This window comes from Trachurus trachurus, assembly GCF_905171665.1.
Source record: "Trachurus trachurus genome assembly, chromosome: 4".
In the NCBI taxonomy this organism is placed as follows: domain Eukaryota; kingdom Metazoa; phylum Chordata; class Actinopteri; order Carangiformes; family Carangidae; genus Trachurus; species Trachurus trachurus.
The window spans coordinates 16,891,227-16,916,217 of NC_139898.1; the positions used below are offsets into that span (position 1 = coordinate 16,891,227).

General features: G+C 40.5%; 2 protein-coding genes across 3 annotated transcripts in view; one reads left to right on the forward strand and one right to left on the reverse strand.

Moving 5' to 3' along the window:
• The window catches only part of cacna1ea (calcium channel, voltage-dependent, R type, alpha 1E subunit a), a gene marked incomplete at both ends in the record, with an annotated part of 77,219 nt that extends 73,641 nt beyond the window's left edge, over positions 1-3,578 (reverse strand). Inside the window, 1 exon segment of the mRNA XM_083970279.1 lies at positions 3,043-3,578. Coding sequence (XP_083826405.1) covers positions 3,043-3,578 — 536 coding nt within the window.
• Positions 3,579-15,384: 11,806 nt separating this feature from the next.
• Positions 15,385-24,991, forward strand: part of cep350 (centrosomal protein 350) — a 33,494-nt gene continuing 23,887 nt past the window's right edge. For both annotated transcript variants that reach the window (XM_083970277.1, XM_083970278.1), the window contains exons 1-9: positions 15,385-15,740; positions 17,816-17,904; positions 18,074-18,117; positions 18,272-18,380; positions 18,475-18,640; positions 19,603-20,240; positions 20,369-20,482; positions 21,353-21,481; positions 23,103-23,222. In XM_083970277.1, the coding sequence (XP_083826403.1) occupies positions 17,829-17,904; positions 18,074-18,117; positions 18,272-18,380; positions 18,475-18,640; positions 19,603-20,240; positions 20,369-20,482; positions 21,353-21,481; positions 23,103-23,222 (1,396 nt within the window). In that variant the 5' untranslated portion in view covers positions 15,385-15,740; positions 17,816-17,828. The remainder of the gene's footprint in view (positions 15,741-17,815; positions 17,905-18,073; positions 18,118-18,271; positions 18,381-18,474; positions 18,641-19,602; positions 20,241-20,368; positions 20,483-21,352; positions 21,482-23,102; positions 23,223-24,991) is intronic.

The window sequence follows — 24,991 nt, forward strand, 5'->3', positions numbered from 1 at the left end:
GACCAACATCCAAACCTGTTGCTACACCTGTTTCTGCAGAAATGCCAGATTGATTCAGTGTGATTACTGTCATTAGGCTCCTGTTAAGTACTGTTATTTTATCAAGCACTTCCGAAAGGATGTCTTTATCTAGACTGCCACGTGTCAAGTGCTACAAATGTGTAGGCTACACACAGACACACAAGCAAATACATTGACAAACATACAAAATGTTAACCAACCCTGCTAAAGGCAGAACAGGATGCCAGAAATAGAGACTGAATTGATTCATTTACAAAGCAGTGTTGGCTGTTTCAACATGTCTTTGAACTAGAGCTCTTATGTGACATGCAAATCTTTCAAAAGATCTCCAATGAAACTACAAAAACAAACAAGACTAAAGACAAAGTCAGAGCCTCACAGAAGCTGCATTGCTCATTACCATCCACAACACAAAAGGTTCAGAGATGGTGGGGGGTGCACTGATTGAGGCCTAAAAATGAAGATTCACACTCTGGCCTCAGATTGGCACTAAAAAGCTAAAAGTAAAGCCTCTGGGAGCATGAATACACTGGCCAGATGACTGGTCATCAGACAACAGCACTGAATTGAATTTTGCACTATTTCATGTTGAAGTACAAGTACCTTTCAAGATTTCTCTTATAATCAGCAGCAGCATACTGAGTATGCTGATTTTGGGTCATCACAGTTTTAGGGGTACTTCTCTGGGGGCAACAATTACATCTCTTGCAACAGACCCACAAAGACCAGACTACATACCGAGTCATTGGCCCAATGATATACTCAAGCTTGGGCTCTGTGGACAGCGGGACATTAACTCACATAAGCTCTCTGTTTCACATAATATTGCCCCAGCTTTGTCTGAACTGAAACTAATTTTCTTTTAAACAGAAAAGCAGGTGAGCTGCAACATCTCATTTTCCATCCTTCTGTCAGGTGGCTCTTTGAGGTGAATGTTCATGGCTGTAACACACCTTGACTCACCTTGATCATTGTTCTCTTGGCAGCAATAGTCTGTCATGTAGCATTATAATAATGATATTGGGCAGGGTGGAGAGTAATTACCTTCTAACTCATCACAGAGCATCTAAAAAGGCCAGTCAGACAATCCATTAAATGACCATCCAGTACTTTACTTTTCCAGTTTTATCTGAAGTTTTGATCTCCATAAGATATATTCTGGGCTTTAAGTGACAAAAATCTTTTCAATTTAGTTTTTAGTTAGTAGTTTTCTTTATATAGTTTTTCACAGAGATGTCCTCCTTTCCATCGGATTAAACCAGGGAATTAAACCCAGTATATAGGCCCAATAAAGCAGTTTCACTATAAAAATCAATCAATTTTGGTGCCAAGTGGTTCACCTTATCGCACGTATACCACAATGGCTTAGTCTTATCTGCAGCAACCCGGGTTCAAGTCTGACCTGTGGCTCAGACATCATCCCTTCTCTCATACCCAGCACCTCCTGTCTCTCTCACTGTCGCTATCTGAATGACGGCAACAACAAAAAAAAGCCCAAACAAATAACTTTCTGCAAACACAGGAAAATTACTAAAATACGTCATTGGTTAAAATATTTTAAAGGAATAAAAAGTATGTGGCTTAATGCCCACAGGGACCTCTGCAACCACATAAAATGGGACGCTACCATGATTAAACTCACATATTCTCAAATATCATTTGGGATAATCTAAGTACAAAATGTAACTCAAATATATATATAAGGGTCTAGTCATTTTTAGACATTTTAATGTGGAAAAAGTTACATATTATAACTTAAATGTCAAATGAAAACTCAAGGAGGAAAGATTCTCATTCAAATTCTTTTATTTCTAATCCATACTTTGTCTCTTCCCCATCGTACATCATCCATCTCCTCTCCACCTCACGTCTGCCCTCCTACTCTCTCTACCATCACACTCAATGCCTCTATTTCTTTAGCTATAGACATAGCTCAGCATGGGATGTGGCATTCTGTACCTGTGGTGAGGAAAGGGCGGTGGGCACAGAGGGTGTCGACACCACTAGAGGTGAAGCACCAGCTACAGCAGGGAGACAGAGGGGGGCGTCACCGCCATAATCAGCTGGAATTTCCACAGCGCCACAGGGCAGGAAACCAGTAAATACACACATGCACGTGGTATGAGCATGTGAATGAGTATACCGTAAACACACACGCACAGAGACATTCTCTCATAAATAGAGAGTAGTGTTTACTGAATGAGGCTGGTGCTTCAACTGTCACCTATTTAATTAAGCTGAAAATAGAGTTGTTTTCATTCATCTTTGAGTCCAAGTGAACATTCGTGCCAAATTTGAAGGCACCCCCGGGCCACAGTAATGTGAGGTCACTGTGACTGACATTTGACCACCAAAAAATTCCCTCAAGGAGATTGTGAGATATTTCCCTCATAAGAATGGGACAGACAGAGGGACGGACAACCCCAGAAACCTTGATCACCTCGCAGCCAATTAATAGTTTTTAGCAGTTTTTTGTATAGATTTTAGACACCAGATACAACATGTGAATAAGTGAACTTTCACTTAGCAGTTGGTTGTATACAGACACAAGAATCTATCCCATCTTTCCAACAGAAAGCAAATAGGCATATTTTCCAACATGCCAAACAGTGCACTTAAGCCTGCAATCATACACTGATGTGAATGTACACAAAAACTCATTCTCTAAATATTCTTGATTGGCTTTAAAAGTTGAATTCCTGTCAAAACATGCTGTATATCTCCCATGTTTAACATTACTAATCAGAAAGTCTGATTTTTGATTTTTTTTTTTTTTTTTCCATTTCTGTAAATTCTTATTCTTGTTGTATCCTAGGTATCTGAAGGCACTATGTAACACTCATTTGAATCTGCTTTTACTGAGAATTAATCTCTGAACATCAATGAAAAATCACTGTTATTACTGTAGATATTGGAAACTTTGGTGCTATATAAACTATATTAAGGGATGAAAACAAGAGTTATTAAAACTACAAGCACAAGTAAGGGTTCTGTATGTATTGATATCAGATTTATACTCACTCCCACTCCTTGCGTCGTGCCTGTGGTGTGCTGTGTATCTTATGAGCTTGGTGGGCCTTGACGATGTCCCTCTGTTCAATCAGGCCACCCCTTCGTCGCTTCATCACATTGGGGCTAACCGCCAAATCTCCATCCACCCCCAGCATCCCTCCACCGAAGTCGAAGGTCGAAGCCACATCAAGAGATAAACCCAGACGGTTCGGGTGCGGAGGGGGAGCGTGGCCAGACATGTGTGGGAGGTAGAGGGCTTCATGGCTGGTTGAGAGGCTTTGGGGCTCCAGGAGCGACTGGGACTCAGGATGCATGCTGGACACTCTGGAGAGTCCTGCACGATGCTTCTGCCAGCTCTCACTGTCCACTGGGGACGGGTGAAGGATGTGATGTCTTGGGGTGCTGCTATCACACATCGCCCCCATGCCCAAATCCAGACCACCCACTGGAGGCGCAGGCCCTTGTGGGGCTCTAGGTAGCCCCAAAGCATTGTGGTCCCCTGTCAGAGACTGAGAGCTGACCGAACAGGAGCCCAGTTCCAGCATGGTGGAAAGGCTACCTGCATTCTCAGCATAGTGCTGCTGGAAGGACAGAGATGGGAGAGGAAATGGAAAAGAGGTTAAGACAATGTCAGTGACACATAATATTATTGTGAAAACATTAATTAACATCAAATATTCAAGCAGTTCATCTCCCTGGAGTTTTCATGCATTGATTGGGTTTTGGGTCTAGCTGCATTTAACTAAACAGTAAACAAGGAGCTTCACTTTTTGTAAACAACTTTCAAAGTATTTTTTACAACAAACATTTGAGTCAAACTTTACTGCAATCAAATAATAATACATTTTTCTCGTAAATTTAGGAACATTGCAAAAATATTTTACCTCATTTCAACACACACATTATGGTTGTAAACGGTAGAATGGGCAGCAGAAAACTAACTGACTCAGAAAACAGGGTGAGTCCCCAGTGAGTTTAAATAGCAATCTGTTTACTGACTCAAATACAGATATTTCTTGTGAAATTCAATGATGCAGGTTACAGATGGTAGCGCTATGTTGCACCACATGATGCAGATTTAACACAGCCTCACATATTCCCACATACTGCAGACACTCAAACACCAACACCGATGGAGAGAGACTGAATGGGGGTTGGATTATACTTATATGAAAAACCCTGAAGAGACCAAGCTTCTTTGTAAACATGCATTTATTCAGTTAACTCTTTGAGGCAATTGGCCATTGCACCAATAATAGGACTGATCTACCCAAGTCAGTTTAAAATATCACCTGTCTTCTGAGCCTCCTAACTGATCCGATAAGCCGTAACACAGGCCCTAAAACAAATAATCATAAAATGCTGCTTTGCTTAATGGTGCAATTAGGAAGAGGGGAGAATATCATCAACCCAGCGTTTCCTCTATCTGGTAGCGAACACCAAAGACTGGTTTGGTTTGGGATGCATGCTAAAGAAGCCAGCTCCATTATATATTATATTCATGCCCTGAAGGCCTAGTTTGGACCATTTCAGTTGGCCAAACAATATATTCCTGGTCATGCATCCATTGTAGGTAAATAATCTAACTTGCAGTGAAGATATTGAGAAGTTAAAAAGAAGATGTGTTGGTTTTACAGATCAGATAAGATGAAAGGAGGAAAGCTGTAGTAAAATCCATCAGATTGTTTAAGCACCCTGAGAGCCAGTTATTGGAAAGCTGTCAACAAGTTGGCACACTGCCTTGAATGAAGCACTCGTGGTCACAGAGATATCAGAGCCAACATTGATGGTATCACTCCAACTCCTTGATTTGAAGAGATCTACACTAAAACGTCCAGATATCAAGCCTTTTGCACTTAAACGTGGCCTAATAAACACACTGCTTGACTTTCTGATATCCTCCAGGTGAGAAGCAGCATATTGAATTGATAGGATAAAAATGTTCTAGGACACTCTATCTGCAGCGGTGTGATTTACTGAATTCCTATAGGAGATAAAGACATTTATTTAGGATCAAACAAATGAACAAATATATCATAAATAAATACAGCATCTGAATCACCAAACATGAATCTTTTCCTAAGACAAGGATGACTACCTCAACTCATTAGTGCTAATGAAATGCGCAAACCAACATTGCTGCTGAGTTATGAAGCAGAAATATGATTTACTGAGCCCCACAATAAAGCTTTTCTGCACTTCGCTGTCTTTGGATACTTTAGTGTTAAATTCTGACCACTCCAAAGATGCTAGCAGCTCAGCAGTAAACAGCAAACAGTCCGAGTTAGCGGCTAGCTGGTGAACGTAGCCTATTAGCACTTAAAAAGCAAACATTACTGAGACTGAGACTCAATGGTGGACTGGACTTACATTTGTGAGGTGACCCAAATAATACTCCAAAGGTCTGGTAGTGTTGAACTGTGTCAGCTGCCACAGTAAGCTGCCACATTAACCACAACAAGTGTCACCTTATTTTTAAGGGAGACTAGTAGAGTACGATTGAAAAGAGTTTTTTTGCAGGCTTGTAAAGGTGTATCCAGGTGCAGCCTGTGTGACGCAATACGTTAATAAGCTAATTCGTGACGTCTTCGCGCGATATTTGCGTTCAGCGTGGTTTGGTTCCAGCTCACATCTGGTGCTGGCACAGGCTGGCACGGCTGGCACAAGCTGGCCCCATGGATCATCCATTGCTGGCAGACGGTTTATGAACTAACTAAACAGAGCATCTCTTTGCTAGGGGAATTTCCAGTAGCCTAAAGCCGTCCTTGTTTAGCTAGTTTTTTTTCTGTTCTTTGTCTGGTTCAAAAAGTGACTGAAACACTACAAATGATCAGTCAAAAAGAAAATCAGATTCTTTTGTAGACTGAAAGTGAAAAAGAAAAGAACTGCAGGAAAATAAACCATGTTACCTACTGCTTAAAACACTGAACAACGACTTTAAAGGGCAACAAAAAGTCAATGTTGAACTTTATAACTTGATGCAGCCACCAAGTAGCCAAAAAGAAAGAAAGAAAGAAAGAAGAAGAAGCTGTTCAGCATTGCTAAATTGTATTTTCAACTTAGCCACAACAACAAAATATGTGCTGTTTATATTTGCAAATTAATGGTTGTTTCACATTGCGGTCAAACATTAATTATAAGAGGAATATCCTCATCGTTCATCATGCCAGTAAAACTTTTCACTTCCAAATCTCACTCTGCAGGGAAATTCAAACTCGAACTTCAAAGTTTTCTAAGCAATTTTCTGTGCAGATTTCACATGTGCATATGCATTAGAGACAGAATGAGTCTGAGTCCGAGTGTTCACAGTCTGATAGTGTTTACAACATAAGAAATGTCAAACATCCCTCTTACAATAAATCAATTATTATATTGAAAGCCTTGTTGCAATGGTGGGACGATGGCATGTCAGAATAGTGGCATGTCTAAATGGTGGTATGTCGGAGTGGTGGGATGTTGGAATGACAGCATGTAACCAAATCCATTGCGTCTGACACCTTAACTGTGTGACTCTGGGGGGTTAATGATATATAATGACAATGCTGCAGTGCTGGAACCCTAAGAGCATTGGGACTATAGGTAAAGTGGCTTTAATTGAGGCTTCTTAATGAACATATAAGCTGGGCTTCGAACGCTGACAGAAAAACACCACCAAGACCTGGCCTCTTCCTTCTCTCCCCCAGCTTTACTGAGTGCTGCGACATAATGTACATTAAGTGAGACCCATTCAGAGAAGGTCTGTGTAATATATGTTCATGAATACATGTAGTTGTCCATACAATTGCGGATTGTGTGGTTCCTGGCAGGAGAAGCTCTGTATGAGAAATGGCAGGATAATATATATTGGTATGGTGCCCACTCAATCCATTTTAAAAAATTATATTTTCAAACTCGCTGCATGGTAATGCCAACACAATTAGCTGATATACTGCGATATTTGAGTTAGTTGGATCTGGGTGTAGAGCATCCAGATGCACAAAATACAAAAAAGAAAAATCTCCCAGAAACTGACAGTATTTATGATGAACACAAATAAAAGAGGCTGATACAAACATTTAAACACCAAAACTTCTTTATCAGACTTGAAAAGTAGGAGAAGGATATACTTAGTAAACGGCTGGGGGAAAATTTGGCCTCCTCCAGAAGATGAAAGCTTCTAAAACACAGACACTAATGTTGGCAAGACAACATACTGCATATAAATGAACATTGATTTTGTATCACCAAAAGAACAAGGCCACTCTTTAAGTCACTTCAGTTCTCATCAGCAAACAATTAGTGCACCTGCTCACCCATGGTTCATTTATGTTAACACCATTTACACATTGTTTATCTACACATACCATATGTAACCCAGAGAGCATATTCACTGATTAGGCTGCACAGGCTGCTCCTCATCTGCTATAGTCAGATCAATACAGTAAGATTTTTTTCTCTCCACTGTCAGTATTCAGTATGGGCCAAACTACAGTAGAGGGGAAAGCTTGATCACTTTCTTGCCAAAGGTTACTTAAGAGGACTTTCTTAATTGTAGGGACACCCCAGCCTGTTAGCTTAGATCAGCGCAAAGACTACAGAGAGCTGAGAGCTGCTATCTCTGCATTAGTCACTAGACAAAGATACAAATGTAAACATTACAATATAATATAATGTTGAATGTTTATGTCTAATTCCACCCCTTCTATGTGATTATTATCAGGACCATTATTACTGACCGCAATCACGAAGCACACACACACCACAATGCACAGACTAGAACATCAAAGTGCATCTGCTGGCATCCTCACAATTACCAAAGTCACACTGCTAAGACGTGACGGGATAAAGATTCTAACAATAAGAGGCTGGGTTTTTATTCAGTTTTGTCATTGAGCTTTCAGGCTTCCATTACGTCAACTCACAAATCTGATCTGTTGCTCACAGCTGTGTGATGACTGCTCAGTCACGTCAGGTAAGATAAATCAAGCCAAAAGATTGTCAGACTTGGCAAAAACCAAGTCACTATCTGGGCGCCAAACTGTTCTTTGTTGAACAGCCAGGTGTCCGCAAGGTTACTAATGAGGAGTGAGAAAGAGGATCAGACAGGCGAGGAACCTGCTCACACCTGCTGCCCCAGCGACCCACACCACTGCCTGATTACACATTATCTTTCACTGCATCCTCCCCTCAACCTGGATGTCACCCCAGTGAGCGGCCAAGCATGTGTCAGGCAGTGTTATGTCACCTGAACGTATCCTAATGGGCGTTGAGTTTGAAAAGGAAATCAGGCGTAAAACATTTCAGCGAGCTGAAAATAACCTTCCTGTTTGTGGTGAGGTGCAGTCGACTAATGAGAAATTTTGAAGTACAAAAAAGGGGATCCAAACAACACAATTCACACATTGGAATCACAAAAATCTACCTGGCTATTACCTAAAAAGATAATGTTGGTGTCCTTTTTCTGGTTGCTCATGATATCTCGGGTAATATGCTTGTTTATCATACAGACATTTTGGCAATAAAATGCAAATATGCCAATAAAATGAGAGGTTGGAACAGATAAAGAGAGGTTTTCACCCACTGTATGAGAAATATTTCTATGTATAGAGCCAGAATATGAGCACACAGCAAGATGAAGAGGATTTAGGAGTTATTAATCACGATGCAGTGGGAACAGACAGTACAGAAGAGTCCTGTGCACACATATGACTTCACTATGTCAAAGTTCATCATTTATGACACCACCGTGTGCTGTGGGTCATGTCATGTTAGTTTTGTTTGCCTTGTACAAACGGAATAACAAAGGACCAACTGCACTGAATATAGTGCAGTTGCGAATAAGGAACACAGACGTTTATGAATGCTGTAGTAGCCTGGGATATACAGTATATGAATGTGTTAAAATCCTCTCAGTGAGAAGTCTAATATTTCTGGAGCTCAGCGAGCCTCTAACCTTATGCAGTGACTCTAAAATACAGCCACTGCACATTACTGTTCTGCACTGGGCAGTGCCAACATCTACATATTAGATTTACAACTTTCTGCTACACACTGTGGAGCATTTGAGTGTTCAAATGGAAGCAGTAAATATGCAAATATATTGATATAAAGCTGTACTGTACATCACACTTTTCTGGATGTAGCATCAGAGATCAGAGAATACAGTAAACACACACACACATACACACACAAGATCAAAAGCTGAAGAGCAAAGTTTTACATCAGTAGGTAGCCTACAGAGATAACAACTAGAAGAAAATGTCTGCTATCATGTTGAACTCTTAGTATTCTCTAAGGCGTCACTGAAATATTTGACATTTCAATTATCTTCTAACCATCAAACACAGTTACATTTATTTAAGATCATCTTCTCTTTGCCAATATGAGACCTAATGAACAACACAAGTATACTACTAAAATAGCAAAACCTCTCCACTGCACCTTCTTGTATGTCCTCTGGAAATTAATGCGATTTCAATTTCAACACAACCTACAGTAAACATTCTCAGTTGTAACACCTTCTATAAATGTGTCAGTGTAAGTACTATGCATGTTTGGCTGCATGTACACACTGTTAATTCCCCTCAGTACCTTTCTTATTATCTCCTTTAACATTTATTCCCAATGTATATACACAGAATAGCATATAAAGATTATGTATTTATTTCATCTAATCTAATTGAAACAGAGTCTCGTTCTCAAGAGACCTGACAGACATACAATTTAAAACAATTTATTACTGGCAGGTTTTAATTCATGCTTCCTTTTTGTTCTCTATCATTTTGATTACCCTGCATACACCCTACATGCATACTTACATACTTTTCATGCATGTGTCCCTACTTGATACTTATTGCTCCCACTGCACAGTATTGTTCTGTATTAGCCTTTCATTTAATTCATTCATTCACTTTAATGTTCTATTCCATTACTCTTTGCCATATCCTACTACAATGATATCTCATGCTGCAACAATAAACATCAGTTTTCCCTGTTGGGTTTATTAAAGTTTCATATTATGATTATGTAACTATTGTACCATAAACACTGAATAACCTCAGTTTGAATAGATGAGTTCATTGAAAGCCTGAGCAACAGACATTTTACAATGAACACACAAAGCAACTCTACTTGTGGATTCATTTGAGCTATTTTGTCATATATTTTGCTTTCTAACCCAGAGCTCATTTGGACTTAATACACATTTTCAGCCAATACAATATAATTTTGAATTTCTAGTAGTTGATGTATTTGTCAGCTACTGAAAGTCACACTCACTTCAATAGAGAAAAAACCCCTGTCTCTTATTTTAATTCATGTTTATGCTTTGGCCTCACATTTGTCTTTAAAGGCATCCAGGTATGACCTGAAGGCTTCACTTCTCAAAGGAATACCTACTGCTGAGATGACCTTCAGGAAAGACTATTACACAACCAGTGACATGTCAGATCCAGAATGATCAACACTACTAATAGAACCACCACGCTGCTGTGGACCAGTCATTGGAAGTGAAGTATAGCCTCATGAGGAGCCAGAGGGTGAGGAACTGTCACATGGCACATTTCAACAGCTATGTGATGCAATCAAACAGTTTGATTGAATTATTTTCACATACCAATCTGGTAATTACATTTTTTGCCAGTGTAGATGTTAACAAGTAATTTATAATGACAAAACTGGAAATGTACTTAGCAGCAGAACACACTGCAATCAAAGAACAGCATCACTCATTCTAAAAGTCTTGTTGTTTAGGTCCTGGACTTTCTGTTTGAATGTTGGACTGTTTTTCAAAGAGGAAAATCTCCAGTACAAAGACAAGGAAGTGAAAATGCACTGAAAACATGTTCCACGCGTGTAAAATATTTCACAAAATGTTAACAATGTTTAGGTCTTTGGTGAAAAGAGAGAAAAAGCAAGACTTCTGAAGACTTCTACATTCATCTCTCTCTGGAACCACTGGGAGAAGACCCAAGATTGTAACAATGTTGTAACTTTAATGTTACAATAGACTCTATTGTAACATTAAAGTTACAACATAGAGCATACAACAATGCAGGCAAGTAGTTTGTTTCCTCAAATGTGTGTGTTCATGTTTGTCCAGACTGAGATTGAGGCCTGAGATGTTATGTTGCAGTGTACATGCCACATACTGACTAGTTACATGGTTCTGTTATAAATATACTTACCACCAATCTAATGCGAATACACGACATCTGCTGCATACATGCCTTCAGCCATTATACAAAACCTCACACTGGTCTAAATTGGCTCTAAAATATGTTGTTGTATGTTTTTGTGTGTTTGACAGACACTCTGTGTCACAGTGTCTCTGTGCAAATTGAATAATACATAACAGATAATCAAATTGAATTCTATGGAAAAACAGTGAAAAATACTTTCAGAACAAAATGTAGGCTATGTACAATTACATTACAACATTGCATACATACATTTTGTTCTAAAAGCATCAGTAAGGTCAAGGCAAAACGACACTGTATTTAAAACATGAGTGTAAAAATGTAAATGAATGAATATGTGTTTTAGCTACTGTGAGACAGTATAAAGAAATAACAGTATTGTCCACGCAGTGATGAAAATAAATCTCCATAATGAAATCTTAACCTGTGTACGGATTTATCACCTGAGACAAACATCCCTCTTTGCTGAATAGAGGTTTAACTTCTCTAGATATACTGTATATGGGTGGATGATCAATCGTGCATGCCTGCTTAATGTCATAGATGGGCAAATCTGTTCTCCTTTGCCTTGGTCCTTTGACACAAATATGTCCACAAATGATCATGGAAGAATTCAATTGGTTGGGTGCTTCACTGGTACAAAAGGGCAGATTTACGTATGATTTAGAGGGGTAGCCTACAGTGTATTGTCAGTGCTGCTTTGGGCTTGTCGAAAATTCAGACACATTGTCTCGTTGTGGGGAACAAGTCAGATCAATGGAGCACAGTAAAGATGACACAAACTAGGAAAAGTATGCTGCAAAGAGTGGTTGGAGGAAGGTTCAATCCCATCTATAGCTATGTAAGTCTGTCAAAGTTGCACTAAACAAAAAGGGAAGCCTGCTCACTTGTTCTAGAAACCAACAGTGAATGGTGGAAAAACAATCTAGTATAAGAAATCTGTACAATTTCCTTCTTCTTCAGCTTTTTAAATTGACCTTTTGTCCTTGGTGAATTGATCAGTCTAAAGTTCCTCTTCAACTAGTGAACACGTATGCATTTCATGCTGTAGAACCCTAACATCGTGAAATTGAACCAACTTTGTAAATAATGAATTACAATCAAAACTATCTGCAGCAGGTAGTCAAGCAAGCATACGGCCTGTTTTCCATAAGTATTCAGTTCAAGAGGTTCAGTCGAGATCGGCTTAGTGCTGAACAGAGGCACTAATTTATACATCATGAAAAGCAATTTACACCCCTTCCAAGGAGAGTGGTGTTATTCAATCAGGACAATCAGTGCACTTGACAAGAGAAAATTAACAAAAGACAATAACAGGAAAATATAGCCAAACTAGAATGGGGGTGGTAAATGACAAGTGTTAATGTGATGAATTAATTAACCAGACACTTCATATAAGCAGGATTGATCGACGTAATGCTCCATTTGCCCTTATACAAAAAGCATGCTACCTATTGACCCGCTGATGAGTAAATGGTCCTCGTAAAAGATTGCACAACTGCAATTGTAAGGCTGTAAAAGTAAAAGTATGGATGTAAACTGATGTGGGCATCAGTGTTTGCCTCCAGCATCTATCATTTATCACCAAAACACACATGATTTGTGCTTGTTCCGTTGGATTAAATAAATACATCACTGCAGGCTTTAACATAGCTTCATTTATCAAGAAGATAACAGAAAAAAACATACACAACTCCACTTGATAATGTCCCATTTCATAAAAATACAAGACTACATAAACTACAGAAACTTCTTTCCTAATTCACTGCAACCAATGTAGCCTTGATTTTAAGCCTTAATTATTTTCATCCTTCTTAAGGTAACGATTGCTGCCTTAATCCAAGTACTGAATGAACAGGCAAGATTTCTTCTCCCAGCTCTTAAATTTTGTCATTAGTCTAGGCCCTCTTCATGGGTAATTAGAAGAACCTAATCCAAGTCTCTCTCCATGTGGTCTTGACGCTGACACCTGCTCCATCACATACTCTCCAGCACTCTGAATAAAGGTTTGAATCTTCTTGTACCACTATGACTCTAATGACTCACTTTTCTAATTCTCTAATCTAATTACACTGGTAAAAGCCTGCACAAAGAGAGATTATGCTCATTGTTTTATAGACTACATTACTAATTTGGTCATGTTTCACAGCCTTGTTAAGTAGCCTATGACAAGGTGAGTGTTGAATAACAACCTCATCTTAAGACTTAACATAGTGGGAAAAACTATGTATTTTTCTAACTGCAACATAGTAAAATATTTAAATTGAGATTTGTAGTATCAAACATGCAGGGTGTTACATTACACATACATCCATGCACTTGTCTGTCTCACTAATCAGTGTCCTCAATGCAGACTAAAGGAGGACTCCTCAATCTGCCTTTCTGCACCCTGCTCCTCTGGGTGGCACATAAACATAACCCCTGCCAAAAGGCTTCAGCTGTCGGATAGAAGATGTAAGCTCACTACAGCCAGGACACTGCTGAGTGATTTCTTCTTCTTTTTCCTTTTCTTTTTAACTAACACCTGTTTGAGAACGTACATTGCGTATAAGCTTAATCCTTACCTAAAAAGAGAGAGCTCCTTTCCATGTCGCTCACCTTGCCAAAGAAAAAGAAAATGTGGCAGTAGACACGACCACGTCCGCCGTAATATCCCCCTGCCAGTTCATAGAGGGAGCGAGAGAGAGGGACAGAGAGAGAGGGGGAGCGAGAGAGCAAGATAGTGAGTTAGAGAGAGAGAGAGAGAGAGAGAGAGAGAGAGAGAGAGAGAGAGATGACTGGGCCAGGTTATTAACGAGGGGGAATAGGGGGAATTGGAACGGCTCCTCGTGACAGCACCTTTTATTGAAAACACATGCGCGCACACACAATCAATAAAACACAATAAAGAAAATGCTATTATATCTCGGATACGGTCAGGGTCGTTATTTAGTTTAGTGGGACTATTTGTTCAGTTCCACGTGAACAGATATGAAGCTGTTCAGTAGGCTACAGGTAACCTACTTGTTGCCTCCTGTGTGGTCAAACAAGCTGTGGTTTTTTCTTTTATCTTCATTGTTAAAACAAGGCTGCACTGCAGTTTATGACTCACCTGAGCACACACGCTGTCATCTAACTATTTCGACCATTTTTACAATGTGCACTCCATTTGTTACCATAGGGACAAACGAAGGAGAGTCCTTGCTGCACCAATAAAAAGAATATGTGAAATGGAAAAAAAAAGGAAAGAAAAAGACAATTGCCTTTCTTTTCGTGACAGATAACTTTAATTAACTGGATTCGGGGTTAGTGGGCTAAGATGATGTTTTGAGTGAGTGGGGCTTTCAGGGTGATGCGATGCACCCACCCAGTATGTGCGCCCATCAAGTGTGTGATACACACTCGGGCCGCTGGGTGTCAGTGAACGCACATAATAAATAAAGTGGATTGCTGAAGCAACTTTCGCCATAAGAACATTTTAGAAAAGAAACGTAGTCCTACAATAAATAGGCTATAAGTAATGACCTCAACACCCAACCAGCTTCACTTAGAAATACATGCAACATTTTCCTTTATCATAGCCCAATTATTTTGTATATATGGGCCTAATAAGTTTGATAAGATATGTTTAAAAATGTCATATTTTCTTTAAAATAAAACCGGTAGGACACTGTTTACCATACATGGTATCCCTGCAACCCCTGAATAAGTGTTCTTTAAGTTAGAAAAAAGACTGTTTACTTTACACCATCCGGTACATTAACAATTGTGGTTCTTGGCATAGCCTATATCACTGACAGATGTTCTTAAGTGGGACTCTTATTTGCTGTACTTGACTCGTGTAGACGATACAAAACATAGGCTAATAAATAAATAATTCGAATTATTATAGTCTAATAACCGATTATAAGCGACTAAAATAGTCAAATGTTAATACACATAGGCTAATGATAGTATGAACAGCCTATTGATGATTATAATAGGTTAGTAGATTTGTGTGTGTGTGTGTGTGTGTGTGTGTGTGTGTGTGTGTGTGTGTGTGTGTGTGTGTGTGTGTGAGAGAGAGAGAGAGAGAGAGAGAGCGAGAGAGAGAGAGAGAGAGAGAGTGAGAGAGGTAGAGGTGGGGCTGTCCCAGAGTTTGACGTGATCCAATTCTCGCGATATTTCGGTCACTCAGTTACTTAGCCGTCTTGGATACCCCAGTTTCGCCTCTGAGAAACATCAACATAGTAACCCGGGAAAGGCACACTCGGAAGCGGGTACCGACGGTTCTCTCTCTAGGAATCTCACAGCGGACCCTGATATCTGATTACCTGGACTATCGCAGACACCACAACAATGAGTGCATGTCGGTAGAAAAAGTTGCTAGCTTAGTTGTGCCAACTGCAAGCTAACACTGGTTTGCTAACGTTAGCTGGCTAACGCTAACGTTAGCAAACAGACAAACAGCTGAACGACAACTGCACAAGTCCGGAGAAGTTAGGATTGTCTTATCATGAAGACGCCGGTATGAATGTGGACATCTAGACACCTTGGATCATTTCCTTAAAGGTAGGTGTTATATCTCATCAACGCGGCGTTTGGCCAAGTTACCATAAACTCTTGAGTTGGCGGCTCCGACTACTCCCTGGACCAGAGACATCTCGACATAAGTCTTCTTGAAGTCAGATGTTTGAATAAGTTGGAGACGTGATCGCTGGGCATACAACGATTGCACTAGAAATACTAATGAGGTACCTACATAGTTTAACTTGTTTAAGTAATACTTATGAGGCTTTACAAGACGGCAATATCCTTCTTTTAGTTTCGACCCGAAAGTAGATTACCGATGGATTTAGTTGTGACATATACCTGGTGCCTCAGTATTAGCCTTCAAAAGTTTTGATTTCTCTTTGACAATGCGAGTTTGTTGGCCAATATTTTATGTTCTGTTTTGTACAGTCATAGATTAATGTATTCAACACTAACAAACCCGACGACAGAATGATCCTTGTACCAAATGTATGTCAGCCCCTCTGTTATTTACTAAATAAATGTAAAAATCACAAAGTGGCCAAAATGGGAGTTGAACTCCTCAATGAATTATCCGGGGACATCACGTTAATGTCTAGTGGGTGTTAAGTTATAAAAACAAGACTCATTACGATGGAGAGAAGTTGATTGCGTTTAAAATCAATACAACCAATGTAAAGTCAAAGATGGCCCATTAGTTCTTCATCGCGCGTAGTGCCGGGCAGTCACTTGCACAGTGGTGGCCTCGGTGGTCAAAAGCTATAATGCAGCAGTCTATGGTCCAACCGCAGGGTTTTCAGCAGGAGTATTTTTGTAATGTGGCGTCCACCCATAAGCGGCAGCACCGAGCTTTTCAGCTGAACAGCGCTGCAAACTGCGAGTGAAGAAGACGGTATGCGCCATCTTGGATTTTACACGGGTTGTAGTAATGGGAAATCATCGGCACTTCATCGGGAAATGATGTTATTTTATGTCAGTTACTATAACTCTCGCCCGACATCATCATTTATTCCCCCGATTTGCCGCTAATGAGCCCACCTCACTTTCAACAATTGTTAAATGTAATATTTAATTTAGTATACTCCCATTCACGAAATTAATAAAAACTAAATGCATGATGAACTGGGTGGCTTCACAGCAGTTGTACTGTACTACAGTCGCGGATAGGACCTTCTGTTTCTAGACTGGTTGTAAACCGGCTGTGGATTAAGGCCAGTGCGGCCAGAGATTAGTATTACAAACGCTATTTGATAACCTCAAACAAATGAGTTAGTTTTGAACAGAGAAGTGTCTCGTGTAATGCTGGCGTGTGCACTCTTTGAGTTCAAGTCCTATCGTCAGCTCCTTTCGACAGTCAAGATGACCAGCTGACCACGTTAGTTCCTTGTATAAACGTTGTGACACTACATGCCTTTTAACGCAGCGCCATATAAACCGTTCAACCAAATTTTTTGGACTCGGATAACAGTAAAGTCACTGGCTGGTATCTACAATTTGACTGTTGTACGACCGCGGGCACCGGCGTGTGGCCGCATGTTAATCGAGAGCTGTTACTGAGTAATTCCGCTGATGCAGAAACAAGTCTTCTTCCTGTTTGCTCCTACTGACGTGGTCACTTCAGGGCAGAGTCATGTGATTGTTATGACTAATAGGTTTGACTTCTAAAGAGCTTATGAATAACTGCTCATAACTCGAGGGTTGTTAAATACATTATTGTTATATAGGATCCATACTTTATGTAACAGAGTTGGCATTGTGTTGTCTCAGCAACAGTATTATACAAGCATGGGTACATGATTTTGCAGTTGACTTGATCCTGTAGGACTCCCTGTGCTCTAAAGTTACAGGTGTTTTAAGTAAACATCACTTGGCAGCCACTACAAACTTCAGCTCTGCAGCAGTACAACCTGTTTTTAAATTGCATTTGGACAATCTGCTGTGACAGAAGTGATATGCTAAGAGCTACCTAGGCAGATATTAGGTGCTTTTTCCTGTTTGCTATACCTTTCACTTTTCACATTTCTTGCACAAGAGTATGCTTTTAATGATCATGTGCCTTGCTTGGTTTTGCTCCTCCAGTTTTTTATTATTTGCGTGTCTAATCTTGGGTACAGGTGACTTGGAGAGATGAGGAGTAGCAGGAGGACTGAAGTGTCTCTTAAGAGCTCTGCTCAGCAGCTAACGGATCACACAATTGGCACAGGTAAAGAAAATGCTCTCCAGTTGTAGCTGTTTTTATTTTCATATTCTCAGTTGGTATAAAGTTCTCACTTTAACTGAAATTCATATTTAGGATGTTTCCTATGGATTATACAGAGTGAGATGTTCTCTCTCAAGTGCCATAATGGATTTTATTCTCTCCTCTTTGTCAGAGCTGACAACTGCATGGAAAAGTTTCGCTCAGTCCAAAGCTGCTGTAAGTGTTCCTGTTGAGTGATTCTGTTTTACAGCCTTTTAGAGAGAATTGCCCGATGAAATACAGTCTGCAATACCTCATAATGATGATGATACCTCTTTTTTTAAGTCACATAACATACATAAGATGTCTGATGTGTATTTTCTCTGTATAGTTGCGGCACATAGAGAACCGTCTAGAAGCAGTTCCAGGTACAGGGGTTATCCTGGACTCGGTCATGGACCCCCCAAAGGACAAATTGTCCAGGACAGTCCGTTACAGGGGTGAGTAAATCCAAATTTAAAGCTGTATTTTCCCAAATGGTTATGTGTTAACAACTACGTATATAACTATTTATATTGTCCTCTCTGTGATCAGATGGCCAACAAGTTGATGACAGTGGAGGGTTTTTAAAGCGAAGGGGTCGTAGTCAGCAGAGTCCAGAGAAGAGCAGCTCACGCAGCCCGCTGAGAAATACTACCCAGGACAGCAATGTCCGCAGGAACACCAGTGTGGAGTTCAGGGAACCGCTGGCCTCATACAGGTACAAATACTGCTCTACAATGTATTTATGAAATGTCATTAACCACCCCTTAAGTGAAAGTGCAAACTATAAGAATGTTAATGAGATATCGAAATATATTTAAATGGTATGGAAATGGACCCCGTCTACTCAAGCTGTCCTGTGTTTGTGTATGGGTGTGTGTGTGAGAGAGAGAGAGTTCTCTAGTGTGACAACAGTATAAGTCAGTGTTTATTGCAGACCTGGCCTGTGACATTTTCATTGTAATAATTGCATCAACTCAATGTTTAAACGTGATACAACAGAAGAGCTCTCTCCATACCGGTCAGTCCGGGTGTTCTTTGATCTTCATGACTTCTATTGAGGATCCATATGTTCTTGACAGCTCCCCTGAATAGCCTCTAAGTGAAAAGGCCACAGACTGCACTCTAGCTCAGGGCCCCTGTGTTTGCAGTAATACTGCAAAACCTTCAAGATTTGTCTCTAGTATTGGAGCCAGTATGACAGGATTACTTTGTCCAGATGTTACATTTACAGTAAATCAATAAAGTTGCAAATGTTTTATCGCCAACATTATTTATCAGCATTTTGATTTCAAAACCTGTCAGGTATGAAAAGGTATGTCAGAAGTTTTTGTTTATGTTGCAATTTTACCAGCGAATGTGCATGGTTTATTATGATTATTAGATCACTTTTTGAGGCTATTGCTCATTGAGAGCTACTTCTGACATTATTCAACCATCATCATAGTCAATAATGTGAGTAACATTTACCCCACTGTAATTAAATTCAGCATTTTCATTTCATTACTGAAATAAATTTTAGATGTTTTGTCATTAAACTAAAGTGACATCTTGAGTGAGTATGGCACTCCGTCCCTCTATACCATTTGACCAGTCATAAATGTGTTCTTCTGTATACTCAGTAAATTAAGAGTAAATCTTGATCCTTTTCTGATCCCATGTAATCTGGTTTGTTTCCAGAGAGGCCACCCCTCCACCACATCCATCCTCTCAGCTGGATGCCTACAGCCTGCATTCGGTGCCAGGGTCTTCGTACCCATCCTCTACGCCTCCCTCAGATCCTCTGCTCAGCCAGCTGGTCTACCAGAGGGACACCAGGGACAGGCAGACGGACAGAGACCTGGAGAGCACACACTCCTCGGCTCTGGACAGCACAGAGGTGCGCTACCTCAATGACCAGCCAGCTCTGGACACCCTGAGGACTATTGCAGGTGTACGGGCCACTGTAAGGGAGGGGGCCGAGGAGGAAGGCACTCCCAAAGCACAACTGGGTATGGACGGCCAAGGTTCAAGCTCAATGCTAACTCCAGCCTCCTTACGCCGAGGGGAGAGCACTCCCTCCACCAGCCCTGGCTCAGCCTCCCAGCGCCTGGAGAACCTAAGGAGACATCAGCCCGATGATAAACTGGAGAAGCTCAAAGAACGAATTCGAAGGCAGAGACAACATCTTGAAGAGGCTGCAGAGAGAGAGAAGCTGATGGGTTTTCTGGAACAGCCTATTATGGCCGCTGTGGGGAGTAACAACGCTGGTACAGGCAACATGCCCACAGCCAAAATACGTAAAGTAGCAGCTGCTCCACCTGCACCTATGTACAAAGGTAAGGTTTTTTATTTGTTCGAAGAGCATAAGCAAAATGAGAGCTGAGGGTTTTTTGGGAAATAGAATTGAGCCATTTAGAAGCAAACAGGATGTTGCAGCTTGAATGTTCGACCCTTTTGCTCTCAGGTTTCAACAGTACTGAGACAAAGATACGGACTCCTGATGGGAAAGTGTGGAAGGAGGAGGAGTTTCATAACCTTAGCAGAGAAATATACAGAGACCTGTCACGACAGTTTGCTGGTAAGCAAAAAATACAAACTTTTCTTCTCAGTGCTCTTACTTCTTGTTTATAGAATTTTCTGGACTTGTTACAGCAAATCGACACTTTGTTAAATGTAGAAAGTGGCATTTCCTGGTGATTTCTGACACACTCCTGGGTTACAAACTGACAATTTATATCTTTTATATGTTGATCTACTATTCAAATGAGTTTTAGAGATTTTGACATTTTACCATTGTAACAAGTTGGACTTCCTCTTAGATTGTTGATGCTGATATGTAACTGTGTCTTTTTCATGTATGACGTGTATGAAAAACAATTCAGCATGAGCTAGCAGCTCTGTGGTTAGGGAATTACTGCCAAAAAAAAATGGAACCGATGTGTGGCAGTGATTCCAATATGCAAAGTTAGATGTTTTTCAAATTTAATCGTAATCTTTGCCAGGAAGTGGTGGACAATTTCAGAGTTAATATGACGTGTTAGTTGAATCTTAAAAGAAAGCATCTGAATGAACATCTGAGATAGTTCTGAAACATTAGTCATCGACCGGTGCATTAGAGCAGGTGGAAGATACAATAACAGCAGCACACAAATGTCAAATGTTGCTGGCCAAAGCTTTGGTCAATGGGGGATTCGAGTCTGTGAATGCAGTGTTGTGCTTTTAAATGATGCAAATCGACAAGTCCATGGGCCGGTTCAAGTGTGGATATTGACAACAACAGTTGATTAGAAAATGCAATCCCTCACACTGTATATTATATTTATGAGGAAGATCGTCCACCTTAAGGTTCAGGGCATTTTAATGACCTGCTATCTTTTATTTTGAATACGGTAACTGTTTGTCAGTAAATGTTGCTTTGCAGCTCATTTTCTGTGTTATCCCTGTGCAGAGACCACCAGAATCAGGCATCAGCAGCAGAGGGAACAAAGAGCAGACGGGTCCAAAGAGAGGAGGCCTCCCAAACCAGTCAGGAAGGTCCATAGAGCTGCTCCTGCCTCTGACCTTAATGCAAAACCAGGTACAATAATCCTCTCTTATGTGTGAGAGCCAACCCACCCTCTGATCTTTTTTTAATTAGTGACAGTGGGAAAGCTAAGCATGTGGAACCGTCTGGCAGGTTTTTGTCACAGATCAGTGAATACGCTCCAAAACCAAGAACCTCAAGAGTTGAACCATCTCAACAATCTCAACAAAAACAAATCACATTGAGTAAAAGACAATTTTATTATACTTTATTATATAACATTATGTATTGCACACTTTTCTATGTGTTCTTTCCATGTACTCATTGCCCCATACCAGGCCTGTGTGTTTTTCAGTACACGAACTAGAGGCGTTCTAAAGCTGTGTTAAGACTCTAATCCCTGAAGAAATGTCCAGTATGTATGACATGCAGTTTGTGACAAGCACGAAGCATACAAACACCCATAAGACTCACAAGTACATACTGTGGTAACTTGGGAGCGTGCCTCTGACAGTTGGGAAAACAACCCTGTCCTCATTCACAAAAAGCCAAAGCCACATGTGTAAACATAATCACTACTGTCTACCATGAACCCTATATGAAGACCTGGACGGAAATGTATTTATTTGGTATATAATGATAATAGTATGTTGTGATTGACTGAGTGAACAAAAATGGTTGAAATATACAGAACAAAAAAGATTAAATGTCCATGTCCTTAAAACCGTCTGTTTAAGAACATGCCAAGTTGTCCAGCTGTCTTTCAGTGTTTCTGGTGACTTCTTATGTTCCTTCCAACTTTTGTATTGCCTCTCAAGTTTGGCTGGTCTCTGTTTCATGCTGGCGAGGTGCTATAAATAGCCTTCTGAAATCTGTGGCCAGGTTCAGTTGGCTCATCCACCCAGTACAAACAGCTGCTTAGTCAGTGGATGTGCAGCTTCATTACCAGGAACTGCTCTTTGGTGTAGTTCAGCCATAGTGAAAGGTGCTCTGGAGATTTTCCCCAAGTGAACGTTCTATTCTGCTGTGCACCACAAAAGCAATTATAGTCTGACATAGGGTTTATTCAGACATGTGGTTTTCCTTTGTTCTGATTCACGTGCTAAAACAATACAACTGTTGCATTTTTCTATTGGGTTTCTTGTGTTTACAAGGTAAAGGTCCCAAATGGTCCAAAGTTGTAAACAACTGCCATGGGCGAAGCAACTGTTTTCTCATTGGTCAGAAATCTTACGGAAGGAGGAAGAGTTTACACAGGAAAAACAAAAACCGTGGAACATCAGCAGCGTGTGGTGTGTTGTTTCGGTTGCTGAGTCGATAACGTTCTTACTGCAAGCGGTCTCGGCTCCAGGGCTGAGAGACCTCCCCTTCTTGGCGATCTCATCCCGCTTGGTTTATCCCTCACCCGATTGCTGTGATCACATATGTGAAAACAAACAGATTTTTGGGGTTAAAAGCTCCCTGAACGAGCCAGGTCTGAATACACCCTTATTTTACTGGGATGATTTTGTGAAGCAGAAAACATATGTATCTACCAGATTGTTATTAGGGGCAAGTAAGTAAAGTAAACACCCTGAGCCCCATCTTCATTTCATGTTCCATGAACTTGAGAGTATTGAATTGCAGTACACTTGACTGACAACATCAAATGTGTTAATTGTATGTTTCTCTGCAGCGATCAGCCCTGCATCGTGGCGGGACGGCCAGAAGCTAGTGAAGATGGTACTGGGTCCAGTTCCCAAGCTGCAAAAGGAGGAGGACAGGGCCTGTCCAGCTGATGGACTGAGCAGAACAGGTGGGACCTGGTGACCTAAGCACTTACCCTTATAGGCATACCACTACATCCCTGTGTCCATACTGCTATGTTAGCCCATTTCATTATACCAACAGCCGGCTCAGCTTACCTTCAACCAGTTAATCTCTGCTGTAGCCATTTGTCCAGTGGTCCTCTTGTACTAGGAAGAAAGTAAAAAGAACATAGAAAATAGATGTGATTAACTTTTTACTATGGTTTAGAGACTTGCTTGAAATGGTTCAGCTTGACGTCAAAAATGTCCTTTCTGCAATATTTATGTCTAGTGGCATGTTGGACAAAAATTAATCAGTGAGGTGTAAATTAGGTTTTTACTCTTGACTGTCTATCTCCCCCCACCCCCTTCTCATTTTACACAGATCTGTTTTCTCACACTGATGTTGATCTCTAACACTAAACATACATTTCTGCACTGGATGCCAGTACATGTAATGGAGTTTTCCCATATAATGGGAAGATGTTATGAAATACATGATCTGTAGTTTCTTTATGGATTTTTGCATCTCTGAGACTCACAGACTGAAACCAGCACCAGCCAAAAGAATATCAATAAATAAAGAGTCCATGGCTGCTGCTGTGCTTACACTATCATAAATTCTGTCTCAGTCTCTCCCATGCGCACACGTAGACTATCAGTGTCTGCACCGTCTTCTTTGCTCACTGCATCTGTGCTGGGCACCATTGACCGGAAGAAATAGAGATTGACTGGCTGTTCTGGTTGGATGCACAATCAGACATGGCCTGATTTCCAGAGGTTGTTCCCAGTGCAGGCAGCATCTACTCTGGGGAATGGCAGAGTGGGGCAGAGTGTTGCGATGAGCCTCACAGAAGCCATGCTCTAAAAAAACACTGTCTGGATTAGATATAGGAATTTTCAGTTTGGCCCAGATTAGAGTTGCCATGGCAAGCTTGAATCCCAAAGCTCTGTCTGGGTCTAGTGATTTAGTTTTTTTTTTTTTTTTTTTTAAATAATTTGGTGCAGTGACATGTTTGAGCATGTAGTTGAGCTGTGATGAACCTATTTATTACAGACACTGATCATAGACAACAGAGGATTTTATTCAAATTTAGAGTTGAAAATGTGAGAAGTAATCACATACGTACATGTACTTATGTAGGGTTTCCGCTATATCAGTGGTTCGCAACCTTTTTTGACTCGTGACCCCATTTTGACATCACAAATTTCTGGCGACCCTGCGATCTCTCGTGACTGTGGCCATTGATCAAGATGCGCCAGCTCAGATATTTCTATATGCTGCATTTTATTTGAACTTGATTTATATTTGAGAAAGTGAAAGTATAGAATACAGAATACAAGATTGTGTGTGGTGTTTTTAATTATAACAATAATAAGTAAAAAAAAAAAAAAATTATCAATTACTAGACATTTCAGGCGACCCCACATGGGGTCCCAACCCCAAGGTTGAAAAACACTGCGCTATATATTCAGTTGTGGCGGCCCGCCACTCATTCACCGCCGCTATTTCATAATCGGGTCGGCGCAGATGCACAATAATAATCTACCAGTTACCGTTACTTTGTAAACTTCCTCAAGTGTCTCAATCCACTGGATGACGCTCGGTTTATCAATAAACAACGTCAACGAGGTTATTATAGCCCATAAGTTTAACACCACATGTCCGTTTCTGTTGATAATCTCCTCTCTTCAGTGCTGATGTTCTCACTACTCGCTGGTCTGTTGACAATATCACGTGACGGTGGCGACCGATGTGATATTGTGGGGTGTTCGG